Source organism: Glycine max, chromosome 10 (assembly GCF_000004515.6).
Source record: "Glycine max cultivar Williams 82 chromosome 10, Glycine_max_v4.0, whole genome shotgun sequence".
NCBI classification, from domain to species: domain Eukaryota; kingdom Viridiplantae; phylum Streptophyta; class Magnoliopsida; order Fabales; family Fabaceae; genus Glycine; species Glycine max.
The window spans coordinates 11669273-11687195 of NC_038246.2; the positions used below are offsets into that span (position 1 = coordinate 11669273).

Sequence of the window (17923 nt, forward strand, 5' to 3'; positions counted from 1 at the left end):
CAATTGTTGGATCCAAGCCCAAAGAAGCCTAAGGTCTAGAAAGTTTATGAGCACTGCTAGGTGCACCCAGCAGTTTTGTTGGTGCACCCAACAATTATTGGGAAAAGTCCTTTAAGTCCTTGAGTATTTTTTTAAAAAAACAACTCTCTCGCCTCTCTCTCCTACGCCGCGATTTAGCTTCTTCTTCCTCGGAGGAAGGTGTGGGTCTGCTTCTTCTTCGCGTTTCTGCTTCTTCTTTGCATTTTTGCTTCTTCTTCGAGGTACGTTTCTTCTTCGCGTTTTGTTTTTTCCACCATTGTTGCAGGCGATGGCGGAAACCGCTATCGGGAAGTTGCTGGGCTATTTACGGATCACCTGATCCATAAGCATCTTCCGGATCAAGTTGATCTGGAAGAGGCTTACAGATCAAGTGATCCGTAAACTATTTGTTAGTAGTTTACGGATCACTTGATCCGTAAAAGTCACAGTTTCATTTTAATTGAAAAAATGCCAAATATTTTATACATTGTGAGCTTTTTTTCAAATTAGGGTATTTTAATTTAGACTGTACAATCATTGCCTGCAAATCAATGCTTCCCCTTTAATTAGGTTTGCTTGCCTTATTTTGTTTTTGGTTGTTTCAATATTGTTGAACTTGAACATTGTAATTTGCATCTAAAATATATCTTCATGACTAATTACTGACTCTTGGACACATTAGAAAAAAATCTTGTCCCGGTTAGCACCTAATATCCCTTTTTCGTAGACATACATATTAGTTAGGCTTGTTATATAAAGTATATGATAAATAGAATAAAACACACATCAGTGGTTACATTTATGGGTCTATTTAGATAAACTTTTCTATATATATAGATATATCCTCTTTTAGGGAATTATCCAAATAATATATATTGATTAGCATTTTTTTATCAGCAAAATTGGATATATATATATATATATATATATATATATATATATATATATTAATAAAAGAGTACCAGAGGTACTATAATTACAAGGTGTTATAAAAATCCTAGTGGATCCACATGTGATGCTACTTTTGGACTGATGTGATCCACCCTACAAAAAAGAATACATCAACAATACCCCTTGGCTTGTGAGCCCTCCTAAATTAATGCCCCACAGCTAATGAGCCCTCCTAATCTGCTGAAAAACATATTGTTAGGTTGGTAGACCAATAGTTAAAGTGCATATTAAAGTCTTTCTCCGATGCTCGAAGCCAAGACCATAGCAAAAATAGTGCATCATCCATCAGCTTAGTAGCGTTGAATGATTAGCATGAATTACTTCATTTAAAAAATTCCAAGAGATACCTAGTGCTTGTATTAAATTATCCAAATATTCCAAACCATATATTTCTAGTAAAACTAGTCTCATTATTACAAAGATAAAAATCACAACTAGAGTAAGCACGGGCACAAAGATGCCACCTCCACCAACACCTTCCACAGTCCTAAATGCTGATTCCTAGGAATCCAATCATATATTTTTGGTAAGTCTTAGACTCGTAGGTAGCATTTGGTAAACATATTAGAACAGAAGTTACAAAATGGAACATAACCAATGGGTTCTATTCTAGCTTTGGTGAATTATAAAAATAGAACAAAATACAATATTGTGTTGAGAAATGGTATATTTTGGTTCTATAAAAAAGGGTGGAACCAAAGATAAAAATAAAATAAAATAGAATATTCTATTTCGTTTATCCACACACATCAAACACTATCTTAGCATTAATTCCTAATTAAAGGTTTCCAATGTCAATCAAAGATCATAATTATGCCTCACCAGAAACAACTAATCTGCACCAAGATACCAAGTTATATTTCCTTTTCCCCAATTTTTCATTCCTTCATGAATCAAATTCGACTGTAACTTTAGACCAGAAACATGATTTCCCAAGAGAATCAACAATTTCGCCTCATTTTTCCTCTTCCAAAAATGTTTACAAGTGAAACTGCTTCTATATTTAAAAGATTTAGCTCTTTTAAAGTGATGAAGGTGCCATTTAGAGAATAAAGTATACTTATAACCTTTGATTAAAAAACGAATAGTTAAGATTTTAACAAAAAACGTTATAGATGGGCATGTTTTTATCACGATTTGAACCATTGATTTTTAATTAACAGTTATAAACTTATAATTACACTTCATCCACTCTAGTGCATCTTCTTACTTTACAAGAGCCAAATTCATATTTAAATACCCCTCTCAATTCAGAGTGTACAGTTTGAAATTGCCTCATCCCCCAATTTACATGTCCGATTAGTTGAATGTACCCCTACCTCTCTCCCCCACCCTCTTAACATGAACCAATGTCCATAAACAAACTAATAGTTATACTTGCTCTCTCTCTCTCTCTCCACACCAAATTGTACTAGCTTTCCCTAAACAAACTAATAGAAGTTTACCAATGCACCCCTGTTTCTATCCCAATATTGGTCAAATTTTGAATTAATAGAAAATATCCACTCTACCCACAGAGACCTTGCAAAAGTCAATGCAATAATTAGCTATTATGATAACACCATGAAAGAGAAGGCTTGTACATTATCAGTCCCAACCTGGAATAATAGGTGCATCACACATTTAAGACAAAACAACACCTTCCTGAATCAAGGTCAATACCACTAAGCATTTGAGATGTTGTTGACCATTGTTTCTCAGATTCATAAAGCTCAGCAAGTTTCTCTCTAATAAGTAAAACATATGATAAAACAACAAGTGGTCATTAGAGTAATTGAATTTAGTCAACCAAATGCTTGAACAAGCATTGGGTGATGGTGCTTTGCTGTCCCAAATCAGTGTCACTTATAAGCAATGCATATATCTTAATTTCAAAGTTCGAATATCCTTTTTCTACCAAGTAGTGCCTGAAAAAACATAATGCCTATATGCGTTAGACGCATGAAATTTGAGAAAATGAAATGAGTGATGGATTTTGCGGTACTCATTTGCAGATCATGGTTAGGACCAGAGGATTAGGTCGTGCCTTAGGTCAAGTTACTGGCAGAGGTGTGGGCAGAGGAGATCGTGATGATTCCGATGATGCTCCGCAGCGATGAGCCAGTGGTCCCTGCGCCAGATGTTCAGGATGGCCCGATGGAGGCACTAGCTGCTGTAGAGGACATTGTGGCAGACATTCCTACGGACACAGGCACAAAGGCTGCTGAGGATGAGCATGAGGGATTTTCGAGTGGTCCGAGCGACCCATCCGTGTTGACCCAGTATGCGGATCACGTTGCTTGCAGCGTATGGACGAAAGAGGTATTTATAATATTTATTTTTAGTTACTTGTAAATTATACTTTATGATTGAAATTAGTTTTCCTTTAAATGATGATTTTAACGAATTTTGTGTTCTTTTATACTTCAATTCAGGAGCGTCCTGAATTGAAGCTATCCTCTCATGGGAGGAAGGTCCATAGTTTAGGCAGACCTGTCCCTGCCATTGAGGAACTTGTTGCTGGTACAGGACTAAGTCCTTTGATCGCGTGTTCGGTAGACACCGGCGATCGGGGACTTTTGTCCGTGTTTGTGGAGCGGTGGCACCGAGAGATGTCTAGTTTCCATTTTCTAGTGGGAGAGCTCACCATCACGCTGGATGACATCTCCTCGCTTCTCCATCTTCCCGTGATTGGCGACTTACACGCTTTTGAGCCCTTGCACGTGGACAATGCGGTTCAGATGTTGGTGGACTTATTGATGGCCTTTGCAGAGTCTGCTAGGGCTGAGACAGCCCAGTGTCGTGGACCGTACGTACGCTTGCAATGGGTACGTGATATATATGAGCGCCGATGCCAGGCAGGTCATTGGACAGCTGCAGCTCGCGCATATCTTCTTCATCTTCTGGGTTGCACTCTGTTTGCTAACAAGAGTGCAACCAATGTCCATGTTCTCTACTTGGAGGCCCTTCGTGACCTCAGTATGGCAGAGAGGTACGCCTGGGGAGTGGCTGCTTTGGTGCATATATACGACTAGCTGAACGATGCATCTATGAGCCACAACCGACAGCTTGGCGGTTACATCACACTACTATTGGTAACAAATATGATTTTCATTCGTTCAGCCTCAACAATGTTCAACTTTAAATTTTGTTACACTTTCATTTTTAATGTTTATAATTTTGATGTTACATCTATAGTGCTGAATTTACGAGCACTTTCCGTCAGTCGCGGACTCCACTGCTGATCAGGAGTACAACGAGGATTCTTCGCGTGCGTGTAGGTGGATTGCGACCAAGAAGACCGTGAAGAGAATTCGTATGCCAGCATACAGGGAGCGCCTGGACCAACTCCGGATTCCGGATGTCTGTTGGATCCCGTATGGGGAGCACCGATCGGTCCGGGACTTCCACGTCAGATCATGCTATTCCAGTCTCTTGCACTGGGGGCCTGTTGCTGTTTATTACCGACCGGAGAGGGTCGTGCGGCAGTTTGGATACATGCAGACCATTCTTGCTCCTCCTGTCGATTCATGAGTCTCGTATGATGATATACACGATAGGTGGATGCATTACGAGGATCATATCATTTCAGCAGGTGAGGTGTGCGTGGTGCTAGGCCAGTGTTCTAGTGACTACATGGACTGGTTCTTTCGCATCTCGCATCCTTTCATGACACCAGGTCACGCATTAGATCCTCTGCCTCATGGTCACGCCCCGCAGCCCCGAGTCGTCCCTCATGCCCCGCAGACGGATATCCCTCACGTGCTGGAGTCAGGAGCATCGTCGACATCTGCGGAGGAGCCTAGACATACAGTGGTAAGTAATACTACTAATTTACGTCATTTACCTCAATATTTGCATAATAATTTGTGTAATCAGTTTATTTTGTATGTAACAGGAAGTTTGTGATGACATTGCTGAGAGGTTGGAGCGCCATCTGAGTCAAGGGGTGGTCACGCCAGGCTCATCGACACATGAGGTGATCGAAGAATGCCTCAGGTTGGCCAGGAGTGTGACACAGCACCATCTAGTATATGTTAGGTCTAGACGCAGGCGGCGCACGGATCAGACGTAGTTTATGTACATATTTTATATTGATATTCCATGTATATACAAATATTGTACATAAACCCATTTCATGAGTATTGTTGGTTTTATTTATTTTCATTAGTAATGTTAGTTTTATTTATTTCCATTGATTGTGTATTTCATTTGTGTCTATATACACGCGTGTTATTAAAATGGTCTAGTTAACTTAGTTATAGTATATGTAAATTATTATAAATGGCCTAGTTAACTTAGTTTACCAACTAATAAAAAATAATTTGAAATATAACTTTAAATATAATTGAAATATAGAAATTGAAAAGGGTGTAGAAAAAAATAAATTAAACAAAAAATGGACATCATGAGTAGAGGTCATACAAAAAAATAAACTAATATTTTCATAGAAAAAAAATTAAACAAAAAATGGACATCATTCGTTTCTAAGATCCTTATTTTATATAACGTACTAATATTTTTAAATTCTCTTATAATTACTATTTTCCCACTTATACTAATGATCATGTAAAAAAATGTATTATAAAGTAGTTAGTATTTTAATTTTTAATATAATACTAATTATTTTTTTTATATTCTTTATAATATTAATGATATGATTAATTATAAAAATAAAAAAATAAATTAATGATGATAATATTAATTTTATAAAATTATTTTTTTTATGTATTTATTAATTTTTATTAATATGTATAAAATAACCTCAAACAATAATTATAATGAGACTGAGTAAGTATTTTAATATCATCTTCTAAACAAATTTATTCTAAAAAAATATATTAAAAAATTAATTATTTATAATAAATCAATATTTATAAATATATTATAATTAATGAAATAAATATCTTTATAAATTATATTATGAAATAAATATTTTTAAATATGTTGTATATTTAATAAATTATTATTTTTCCTCTTACGGATCAACTTGATCCGTAAGAGGAAAACCAAGCAAGGGCAATTTTACCATTTTTTTAAAATACCAGCAATAATGCTAGGTGCACCTAGCAACACTCAAAGTTTATACTAGAAGGTGGAAGGTGAACCCGGGGCAGAGGTGGTTATGTATCAATCTGTTACGGGTCGGGTTACCGTGGGAGGAGAGGATAGTGTAGAGCCAGTTTTGATGAGCTGATATGCTCATTTTCTGGAATAATAAAGATAACATTCTCTAATGTTCCTAGTTTCTATCAATTTGAGTATTCTAACTAAGGACAATTCAGTCAAAGGATATCCAATGACTTTTGTTAATTTTAGTGCAAAAACCTTTAAACAATGACAGTGCATTGTAGGAATGTAATAGTGCTTTCGCAGTACGTAGTAGTTTGCAGCTACTATAATACTCATTCACAGATTGTTTCAGTCACACTTGTGGCAGCAAAATTGTGTCCATTCATGGACACTCACACTGTTGTTGCATCATGAAAGGTAATCCCAATTTCTACTTTCCGAACCATAATTTTTTGATATTTTTTGTCACTTACCAAACATCTTTGGCTTCAGAAAAACTGAAACTCTCCTCTCTTCATTTCCAACCATTATTCATATTTGAAGCAAGCCTCTACTCGTCTTGCCATCCTCACAAACTCAAGCCCAGTGATCATCAATTGTATTTATTTCTGACCATTCCTAGTGTTTTCCAGCACCCTTAATGGTTGCCAGTGTCCCCTTCTACTCCACCTCATCCATGCACCGTCTTCCCAATCTGCTGCTCAACCTCCTTTCATGCCCCTCCCTCACAGCTTACAGGTCTGTTCTTTTCTTTTTCTTTTCACCCTCTGCTCTGCTACTCAAGCCCCCAATGTTCTGTTTTTTTGTAGACTGTGACTTATTAATTCAGAATATGTCTCAAATTTTAGATAATCAATTATTTTTTAGCATAATTTGTATATAGTGTAAATAATTTATGTTAGATCTAATCTTCAGTATAGTAGTCATCCTGCTGTAATGTTTCTAGGGCCAACCACACTATGCAACTATCTAGGATGGCTTCTATGCCGTAAAAGGCAGATAATAAGAGAGCACAAAGAGTATGCTTGTATGTGGAAGCATAAGATGCAAATTTTAAACAAAAGGTTCATTATGTATTCATTCTGACTCAAAATAATGCATTGGTTGATCTTCCAAGTACAACATACTAACAAGCAACAACCAATTGTTGGTCTGAGCTAATGTACACTAACAATCTGCTTATTATCTTCACCAATATTATTACCATGATCAAGAATATCAAGTGGAACTGAAGAAAGATCTTCTTGGCTTCTACTACAAAATACAAATACTCTCTTGCCATTCTGGTGTCGTGAAGTATAGACATATAAGCGCACAGCAAGCTACCTCATACACTCTCTAAACATAAACAGATAACTAGCAGTGTGCCAACAGAGTTCAAACCACTAAGGACATAAAGACCATACGAATCAAATCACACCTAATTTTTTATGAATCATTAAAAAAAAGTGTACAAACAGCATAAAGTTCAAAATTATTCTAAAATCAGCACGTTACACCCACTGTCCACTACAATTGGCCAGAATCCTAAATTTTGAAGAATCATAAAATCATTGTACAAACAGAACCACCAACAAAAGTAACATAACATCATTCGCACCAAGTTTTTTTCTTCCTAAGCGAAATTCATCATCTAACATGAAACAGAGAATCTGGAATTAAGAAAAATCTACGCGCTGGATCTGAGAGAGATATGGACATACGCGAGAGCTCAAAAGTGATCGCAGATTTCGCCGTGGATCTGCTCCACCTGAGGGCTCATCTGCAAGCTGGTAGTGGCCATGGTTGCCACTTGCCGGCAAGAACCCTACTACCTCGTCGTGGATTTGGTTAAGCTCTCAGCAGAACGCATAACTGTGTAATGTCAAGGGGAAACCGATTGAGGGAAAGTGAGGGGAGCAATATATGCAGAGGGAGAGGGCGTTGAGAATATGCCAGATTTTGGATTGAACGGTTAACGCTGAGAGGGGAGGATGGAAGCAGAACAGAAAAGGAAAGTTTGAGGAGAAGACACACATGATAATGAAATGAGACAATGGCTCTGATAATTTAAAAGAAAATAATTAATTGGGTGAAAATGCGGTAACAGTGTACGTAATTATAATTATAGTACGTGTTTCTTTCTAAAAAAAATCAATTTTAAATTTGAAGGATTAATAATAAAACGACTCAAATTTAAAAGAATAAAAACATATTTATTTAAGTTTGATTTGTGTTTGTTAAACGAAGCACATGTACCATTTCCATTTAACACTTTGTGTAAAAACTTATTCATTCATTCATCAATGGCAGACTGGTCTGAACTCCCAAAGGACCTCCTACACAAAATATCACAACTCCTCCTCGAAAGCCCTCTCTACCTCCTCCGCTTCCGATCCGTCTGCTCCTCATGGCGTTCTTCCACTCCCCCGTCTCCCTTCAACCCCTCAATCTCCCTCACCAACACCTTCTCCCTCTCCCACCGCACCCTCCTCCTCCTCAACCCTAACTCTAACCCTAACCCTAACCCCCGCCCCCGCCCCTGGCTCGTCAAGCTCTCCCTCGACCCACACGCCAGCACCGCGCGTCTCTTCCACCCTCTCTCCCGCTTCCCCATGAAACTGCCCCGTTTCGCCCTCGACCTCTTCACCCTCCCCGCCCTCGACCTCGGCCGCGAGTTCCTCCTCACCAACACGCGCCACACCCGCGACTCCCTCTACATTGAAAAGCTCGTCTTCCTCCCTCTCACCCATCGAAAAGACCGTTTTGCCCTCCTCACGATCCACGTCTCCGGGAAACTCGCCCTCTTCCGCTCCGGCGAGGACGGCTGGACCGTGATCCCCGACATGCCGACCCCCTACGACGACGTCTGCGTCTTTAAGGGCAACCTCTACGGCGCCGACAGTAACGGCCGCACCGTCAGGGTGCGGCCGGATGACGGTGGCCTCACCCTCGCCGCCGAGCCTGTCTTTGGTGGCGACAAGAAGTTCCTCGTGGAGTCCGAGGGCGCGCTGCTGCTCGTCGACATGTACCTCTCCTACTACTCCTGCACGCAGGGTTTGTTCCACGAGGATTTCGACGAGGAAGATGTGGCCGGGATGGGGTGGGAGAGGACGGTGAAGTTTGACGTGTTCAGGCTCGACGAGGAGGGGAAGAAGTGGGTGGAATTGACCGATTTGGGGGAGAGGGTGTTGTTCTTGGGGGATGATTGTGCTTTCTCGGCTTCTGCCAAGGATTTGAACCTTGGGAGAGGGAATTGCGTGGCTTTTAGAGATGATGGGTTGGGTTTTAATAGGGTTTTAAATGGAATGGGGGTTTTTCGTTTGGATGATGGTAAGATCTCGCCCTTGTCGGAGTGTGCCGGGTTTTCGGAGTTGTTCTGCCCGCCGCCGGATTGGGTCGGGTTGCAGTGACACATCACACATGGTATGTGAATGTGTGTATTTATCAATGTATGTATATATGTATGTTAATTTGGTCGGAAAATTTCAATTTTCAAGTGTTTCAATGCAGAGTTTTACCAAGAGTACCTATCTCTATTGATTGTGTGTGTGTGTGTGTGTGTGTGTGTTATCATAGGGCATCGTTTGTTGCTAGTTCTGTTGTTGGTCTACAAAGCTATATGCTTCTGTCCTGTATTTTTCAAACTAAGGTAACTGAGGTATTGCTTTGTTGTTAATTGAGACATTGGCTTAGGTTTGGTGTATATAAAGTAGGGATTGATTAGTGCATGGTATGTGTGTATGTATCATGTATGTATATATGTATGCTGGTTTGGGAGAAGGCTTTCGAGTGTTTCCATGGTGAATTGTGCTTATCAATGTCATCAATGGAAGAACATGGCAGAGGGCCAAAACTCCGCCATATCAACATGCTATTACACCTTATGGTGCCACCATGGTGGGCCTCCCTTAACAAATAGCTTATGTCGGTTGGCAAAAAATTCACCACACTATTCCACCATGGCTGCTATTTAACAACACTTGTGCTTGTGAATATCCATTTCAATTTCTTAGTGCAAGTTTTGGTTCAGTTGGGAGACCCCAATGTACATTCAAAAAGTAAAATTGAAAAAGCCTATTGTTTGGTTTTCAGTTAGGTTAGGTTTGATTGTAAATTAAGTTTCTAAATTTTTCCTTGAAACTCAGTTTGAAATAGAAGTATAGAGAGAGTTGCTTTTACAATCCCAGTTTGCAAAATGAAGCTCATTCAAACTTAAGTTTAGAAACTTTGATCCAAACATAGCCTTAGTGTGTGTTAATTTATTATAGGGCACCAAGTCATTGGTACGAGTAGTATTGGGCTCAATCTCCTTAAGCAAGGGGGAGGGTTCGAGCTTTGTAGATGGAAAAAACGTGGTTGGGAGGGTAGTCCCATTAAAGGTGGCCAGCCGGATTTTCTGGCAAAGATTAGTCATCAGCAAAGCTGGTAGATACTTTGTACCAATGTCGTGGATACCAATTTTTATTTATTTATAGGGCATCATATATTGCTAGCTCTGTTGTTTTCTTCTACAACACCATATTGTTTTATTGGTTATTTACACGTGCGTAGGTTTGGTGTATATAAAGAAGGGGTAGATAATGCAGTGTTAGATTAGGACTATGGGCGTATGATTTTTAGTGAGGAAGTATAGGTCTTTTGACATGGTTCTTTAATATTATAATTTATATAGATGCACTAGGTAATATTGCATAGCTGAAAAGTGGAGTAACATAGAAGACACTGTGCAATCAGCTTCAGCTTCATGTTGCTTTTTTCCAAAATGAGATACTGTTTGTTGATGTCAAATTAGAATTGGCTAAACGCTTTAACATGGTTATCACTTACAGTAGTACATCTCATCACTGTTATTCATTGGGGCCATTGAGTGTTCATACATGGATTGTATTTCTCCAGATGACATAGATGTTTCTAAAGGACCTTTAGAAAAGTACATTATAAAGGATTTGCAAATATTATTACTGCTAAAAAGTGGAAGTAAACACTCTTAATTCGTGGATCTTCTTCTCTACAGTTTGTTTTCTCATTCTCTTTTGCAAATTTTTATTCTATTATTGATTTTAGTGATGCTGGAAATGTTGTGCATTTTCTATATTTTGTAAGGATAACTTCTATATGACATGGTGTATAATTTATGTATTTTGTTGGTAACTTTAAATAGAATGTCATATTCATTATATATAATAATGCATTTTATTGCTGCCTGGTTAGTGGTATGTTAACCCCTTGAAGTGGCAATCATATTATGCCATTGTTCATGTTGACACAAGTAGCTTACTAATTCAGAAATCAAACAAAAAATGCTCTCAAAAAACAAAGGACCTCTAGTCAAGTTTAACTAATGTCCAATGGTCTTAAAATTCATAAAAGTAGAGAGCTTTCATGCATTCAGCACGTAGTGCTTGTCCAAGTTACAAATATATGCATACAAAAAAGTCAAGACAGCAATTGCTTCAACCAATCTACTTAAATGCTCATCTACCCATCTTAAACACTAAGCCCTATACTTGTACTTCAGTCTTAAAGACTTTGGCTATTGCAGTAAGCATAAAAAATAAATATACAATCAGAACATAGCATAGGTATCAGACATAGGACATCATAAAATTTCAGTGGCATTAACAGTTCATTATTGTTTAGTTACATGGGTACAACTACAGACACGGGCTTTTTTAATTCAGTCTTGCCCCAAGTTGAACACTGTCTACCAAAAAGGTACTGGTTTGGTACAATTTGGGGAAACTATCCTAGAAATGGGCTGATTTTCTGCCTGCACTTTTTTTTAACAACAGAAATTGCCCTGGGTTGGGTGAGTATTTGAGTTTGAGTATAATCTAGGATTGGAATAGAATGAAATTGCTAAAAAAGGCTTATATGATCAACAATGCTGGATCAGATATTAAATCTGACTTTTATTATGATTATATCTCTAGTTTTATTTTTGGATGGACAAAATCAATATTATTAAAAGCAACCCAACCTTAGCCCAAGAGATGCCATTGGAAAACATGATACGGAAGTACAGCATGCTGGGAATGCTACTTAGCACAGCCCCTCCCTAATATGTACCCAAAAGAGCTCCCCAAAACAACCAAAATTAAATATCTCGCTGATTCTTCTACTACATATAAAATGCAGTGTAAAACCCACATAATTTAACTGCCCCACGCCTCCCATGAAGCCAGATCACAGAACCTGTCCAGTTGTAAAAAATCATTTATTTTCATGAGCAGATTTAAGATCTCGTACAGAACAGGCCAAATATACTTAACCTAACATTGATGAATGGCCATGGTTGAAAGTTTGAAACCTTCCACAGTTTGCTTGCTTTTAATTATAGAGACCACATCGAACCTGATATTGATAATAGTAAAGCTCTAAACAGTTGACTGCCATCTGTTGTGATTTACCTTTCATAAAACAAAGATTATATCCCCAGTAACCTAACCATAGTAAAGCAACATGCATGAATGCTCCAGTGTAAGGTGAATAAAAGCTACGATGCTTGGAAATGGTCGACAAATTTGCCTCACTTGTTTAAGTTATTTACATTTTGTTGAGATCAATCAGGCTTCTATTGCATATTGAATTATTGAACATCGTGAATTCCGACTCTCATATACTAACAAGGTTCAACATTCTAAACTTTTATCACTGCACCAGTGGAGGCAAGACATCTTGAAACTTCTTTCCATTTTGCAAATCATTCTCTTGAGATGTTGAGACCTGTCATTTCATCCTACTGGAAATTACTGTATAGCTATTTATGCATTTTTTTTCATATGCAAATAGTGAATTTTTAGAATTAATAATTCATTTGTGTACCTATTCTTCCTTTAAATGTAAAAGGAGTAGGAGGGAAGAGGAAAGGATACAAATGTTTTGAATGGTATGTAATTCAGGACTTCATAACACATTGGTATTTATGAGTATCCCAGGGTGCACCCTTGAGCCCCTTCTCAAACAGCAGAATCCATATGCTGTCAAACGTCAATTTGCTCCCTTTTATTCCTCCATTCTGGTTTGGAGACAATGCAGTCCAATAAGGATGCCTGTTGACAAGAGTAAATGCTAAAAGTAGGAAAAAAACCAAGTTTTCCATCACCATTGGCATTGGTCTCAAGACTTGACTGTCCTAGTCCTAAAGCATGAATTTTGTTCAATGCACATCTTTGCAAGGAAATGTTTGATTTTATGCCCGTTGTATGTATCCTTCATTCCTTTAACTAAAGACCCCCATAACTCAAACACCTCATAATGAAACTTCTAAATTTGCTATGTTAGTTTGTCATTTGTGCTGTTAAACTGTTAAGAGCACATAATATATTCATATACTCAATCTTCCTATAAATTATGGGTAGGAAAAACATCTAAAACTATTGCAATGTTGCAACTGGGAAAAAGTCTAAAAATCGAAGATTTTCTCTTGTCGGAGTGCCCCGGGTTTTTCGAGTTGTTCTGCCCGCTTCTGGATTGGATCAGTTTGCATGGACACTTTACGCATGGTATGTGCATATGTTTTCGTGGTGAATTGTGCAATGAATATCTATTTCCATTGCTTAGTGCATGTTTGGTTTTCAGTTATGAGGCCCCAACATATGTTCAAAAAGTAAAACTGCAAAAGCCTTTTATTTGATTTTTAGGTGGGTCTGATTGTAAACTGAGTTTTGCTTCAATTTTGCCTTGAAAACTCAGTTTGAAATTGAAATAAAGGGAGAGTTGCTTTTACAAACTCAGTTTGCAAAATGGAGTTCATTCAAACTTAAGTTTTGAAACTTTAATCTAAACATAGCCTTAGTGCATGTTACTTAATTTTATACAGGGCACCATATATTGCTAGTTCTGTTGTGTTTCTACGAAGCTATCTGTTGTCCTGTGTTTAAATGAGGTATTTGCTGTTAATTGACCCATCTGCTATGGTTTGGTGTATATAGAGAAGGGGTTGATAAGTGCACTGTTAGATTAGGACTATGAGTGTGTGATGTTTAGTGAGGAAGCATTGGTCTTTGACATGGTTCTTTAATTAGTAGACTGTCACTTGCAATCAGCTTCACATTGCTTTCTTTAACTATCTCATGGTGAATTGTGTTATGAATATCTATTTCCTTTGCTTAATGCATGTTTTGTATTTAGTTGCAAAAATTATTCTTGGACACACCTTGAGAAACATAGGAATAAAGGAGAGATAAGTGATTGAAATGATTAGTGATTTGATGTGACGAAGAGAGAGATAGAGATAAATGACAAGTGTTTATGGAGTGTTTGTAATTTGTGAGTATCCAAATATCGATACCCTTTCAGTTGGGAGGCCCCAATATATGTTCTAAAAGTAAAATTGAAAAAGCCTTTCTTTGGTTTTCAATAGATCCGATTGTAAATTGAGTTTTGCCTCAATTTTGTTTGGAATTCAGTTTGAAATAGAAGGGAGAGTTGCTTTTACAAACTCAGCTTGCAAAATGAAGTTCATTCAAACTTTTAGTTCACAAAATTTAGTGTTATTAATTTATTATAGGGCACCATATATTTCTAGTTCTGTTGTGTTTCTACATAGCCATTTGCTTTCCTGTGTTTTTTAAACTCAGTAAATGAGGTATTACTTCATTGTTAATTTGCATGTCTGTTTATGTTTGGTGTATGTAAAGGGGTTGATAAGTGCAGTATTAGATTAAGACTATGTGTGTGTGATGTTTAGTGAGAGGAAGCATAGGTCTTTCGACATGGTTCTTTTTTGTAAGAGTTCACTAGGTAATATTTCATAGCTGAAAAGTGGAGTAACATTGGGGAGCACTGTGCAATCAGCTTCATGTTGCCTTCTTCCAAAATGAGATACTGTTGGCTAACTGCTTTACCATGGTTTATGGTGTAAGGTTATCAATAGTACATCTCGTCGCTAGGGCCATTGAGTGTCTATACTTCCATGGTATTTTCCCTGCTGACTTAGATGTTTCTAAAGGACCTTTAGAAAAGTACATTATAAAAGGACTTGCACATTATTACTGCTAAAGAATGAAAGTAAACACTCTTAATTTGTGGATCTTCTTCTCCACACTTTGTTTACTCTATGCAAATTTTTATTCTATTTAGTGATTTTAGTGATGCTGAAAATATTGTGCATTTTCTCTAATATTGAAAGGCTATACTACATGGTGCATAATTTATGTATATTGTTGGTAATTTTAAAATTTAAATAGATTGTCATACTCATAATAATGCATATTCTTGAGGCCTGGTATGTTAACCCCTTGAAGTGGCAATCATTGTAAATTGTATACCATTCTTCATTACTGTTTAGTTATGGGTACAAGTACAACTACAACTACCAGACTTTTTTATTCATTTTGTTTTCAATCTTGCTCCAAGTTTAAGGTACTGTTTTGGTACACATTGGGGAAATGGTCCTAGAATGGATTGACGTTCCACCTACACTTTTTTCTTATTTTTTATTTTTAAATAACTGAGAAATTGCCCTTGCCCTGGGTTAGGCAACTTCTGTAAATCGTTGTATAGTATTTGACTTTGAGAATAATCTAACATTGAAATAGGATGCTGTTGCTAAAATGACTTATATGATCATTGCAGGATCCATAATAAAACTAATCTAACATTGAAATAGGATGCTGTTGCTAAAATGACTTATATGATCATTGCAGGATCCATAATAAAACCCGACTTTTATGAAGACTATGTCTCCAGTAACCTAACCTGGGTAAAGCAACATGCATGCATGAGTACTCCTCCAGTGTAAATTGAATAAAGGCTAAGATGCTTGGAAGTGGTCGACTTACATTTTGTTGAGGTTAATAAGTGGCTTCTATTGCATATTCATTGATTGCAAAGATCGTAAATTCATTATCTCATGTACATAGAAGGTTCAACTGGTTAAAATTGCACATTGTCTTCAGCTGTTGAGACTCGTCAATTTCATCCTAACATTTGTTGTATAGTTTACTTATATTTTTTTTCTTTCTTTTCATATGCAAATAGTGAATGTTTAGTATTAATAATAAATTTGTATACATGTTCTTCCTATAAATGCCAAATGAGCGGGAGGCCAAGAGAAAGGGGGTCCAAATTCGGAATATTGAATGGCTAAGTAATTCGAACTTCATAACATGCTTTTGGCATTTATGAATGTCCTGGGGCTTACTCTAGAGCCCCTTTTCAAACAACACAATCCATATGCTGTCAATTTTATGCTGAAACTTTTGTTGCTTCATGGTTAGCGGAGACAATGCTATCCAGGGAGGAACCCTATCGAAAAGAGTAATAAAAAGGAAGACAAAAGTAAAACCCTAGTTCTTCATCACCCTTGGAAATTGTAATTAAAAGGAAGAAAAAAGTAAAACCCTAATTCTCCATCACCCTTGCATTAGTCTCGAATTGACTGTCCTACTTCTGATGTGTAAATTTCTTCAAAGCATATCTCTGCAAGCATGTTTGTTTCTTGTCCATTGTATGTATCCTTCACTCCTTTAACTAAAGCCCGCCTCAACTGAAACACCTCATAATGAAACTTCCAAATTTGCTATACTAGTTATTAGTTAGTCACTTGTGATGTTAAACTATTAAGAGCACATAATATATTCAATAGATCTTTCATATAAATTATTAATTGGGAAAAATTCTAAAAAATTTGCAATTAAAAAAAGATCCAAATTAAACTCTTAAACAAACTTAATGTACACTATGTAACTTGAATAGAACTAGCAAATGGATTGAAAGAAAAAAAAATGCTTCCCTGTAGGAATACAAAGACAATACAAGCTGACTTCTCATCAGTGTAGATCCATTCATCTTGTTTCTAAATTTAAGAGTTTGTATTGACCTACTATATTTACATGTTACGAGGCGAGTTGTTTAGTGAAACTGTGGAAGTTCAAAATCCAGCCTAAATAGTTCATAAAAAGATTGTTTTTTTTTTTAGGGAAATAGTTCATAAAAAGATGATCCCTGTGTTTTCCTGATTCAAATAAAATGTCAAGGTAAGTCGCTATATGAAAGGGCTACGTAAACATGCAATGCCAATGGCACAATTCATGTTTAAATTTTAGATTGGAGGCATAAAATTGGTTAAATGGGATACTTGATCAATTATATTCTGTGTAAAATATGTTCATTGTTTTCTCATGTGACTCATCTCTTTTTTTTTTCCAAAATATAAAACTGATCTTATGTCTTTCTACTTTAATCTGATATTTAATTCACTTAACTTGGGTTAAGACGAGAAAGTTATATTGTATTTATATAAATAAATTGTATTTTTCGTCTTTTTGAATAGATAAATTTTGAATTTCGTTCTTGTAAAATTTTGTCTATTTTTTATCCTCATAAAATTATAATGAATTATTTTTCAGTCTCAAGCAAGATTCGAATATCTAAATCTATGTATATAACTTCATTATTTCAGCTACATATATATCATCAATATAAATATAATATTTTTTTATATTAATTATATATATAATCGATATAAAAAATTATACACTTAATAGGATCCTTCTGTCAACCTCCGGATGTAAATTTTCCAATGGCACGTGAGTCTAAATATGGGTCAATCTCTGAGCCTATTGTTCAATCTAGCTTTGGGACACAACATGAAAGTTTTTTTAGCTCCCTTTAATATTTCTTACAAGGTGAAACTCCCATTCATTAGTGTCTAGAACTCAATTTTTTTTTTCTATTTATTTATCATGTCATTGACATGAAGTATTCACATATTTTATTGATAATTAATTTTCATCAAAAAATTTGTTTGATCATTTTTATTAAAACTTCTTCTCATAATTACGTTTTCCCATGAACAATGATAGAATTTAAGACCTTAAGCAATCTAAACCTAATTTCACTTGAATCAACATATTGGTTGAACTCAAGTTAGGCCTAAAATAAAAATAAAAAATCAAATCCAAATTATGCTAGA

General features: G+C 36.6%; 1 protein-coding gene and 1 pseudogene across 3 annotated transcripts; one reads left to right on the forward strand and one right to left on the reverse strand.

The window, feature by feature from the left end:
* The window catches only part of LOC100780070 (novel plant SNARE 13-like), a 49024-nt pseudogene extending 40950 nt beyond the window's left edge, over nucleotides 1-8074 (reverse strand).
* Nucleotides 8075-8236: 162 nt separating this feature from the next.
* On the forward strand, nucleotides 8237-16036 carry LOC100781685 (F-box protein SKIP23). 3 transcript variants are annotated; one of them, XR_416294.3, is made up of 3 exons: nucleotides 8237-9426; nucleotides 13365-13508; nucleotides 15654-16036. XR_416294.3 is itself a non-coding variant. In XM_006588838.3 (2 exons), exon 1 carries the CDS (start codon nucleotides 8307-8309, stop codon nucleotides 9411-9413), a length of 1107 nt encoding a protein of 368 aa, XP_006588901.1. In that variant the 5' UTR covers nucleotides 8237-8306; the 3' UTR covers nucleotides 9414-9426; nucleotides 15583-15597. The 3 variants fall into 3 exon arrangements, 2 of the variants coding, with proteins under 2 accessions (XP_006588901.1, XP_003537158.1); XM_006588838.3 differs by lacking the exons at nucleotides 13365-13508; nucleotides 15654-16036 and adding an exon at nucleotides 15583-15597; XM_003537110.4 differs by lacking the exon at nucleotides 13365-13508 and having other exon boundaries at nucleotides 8239-9426.
* Nucleotides 16037-17923: the final 1887 nt, after the last annotated feature.

What these genes read in the sequence shown, in the direction of transcription:
- LOC100781685 (XM_006588838.3), top strand. Translation starts at nt 8,307, where the DNA reads ATGGCAGACTGGTCTGAACTCCCAAAGGACCTCCTACACAAAATATCA.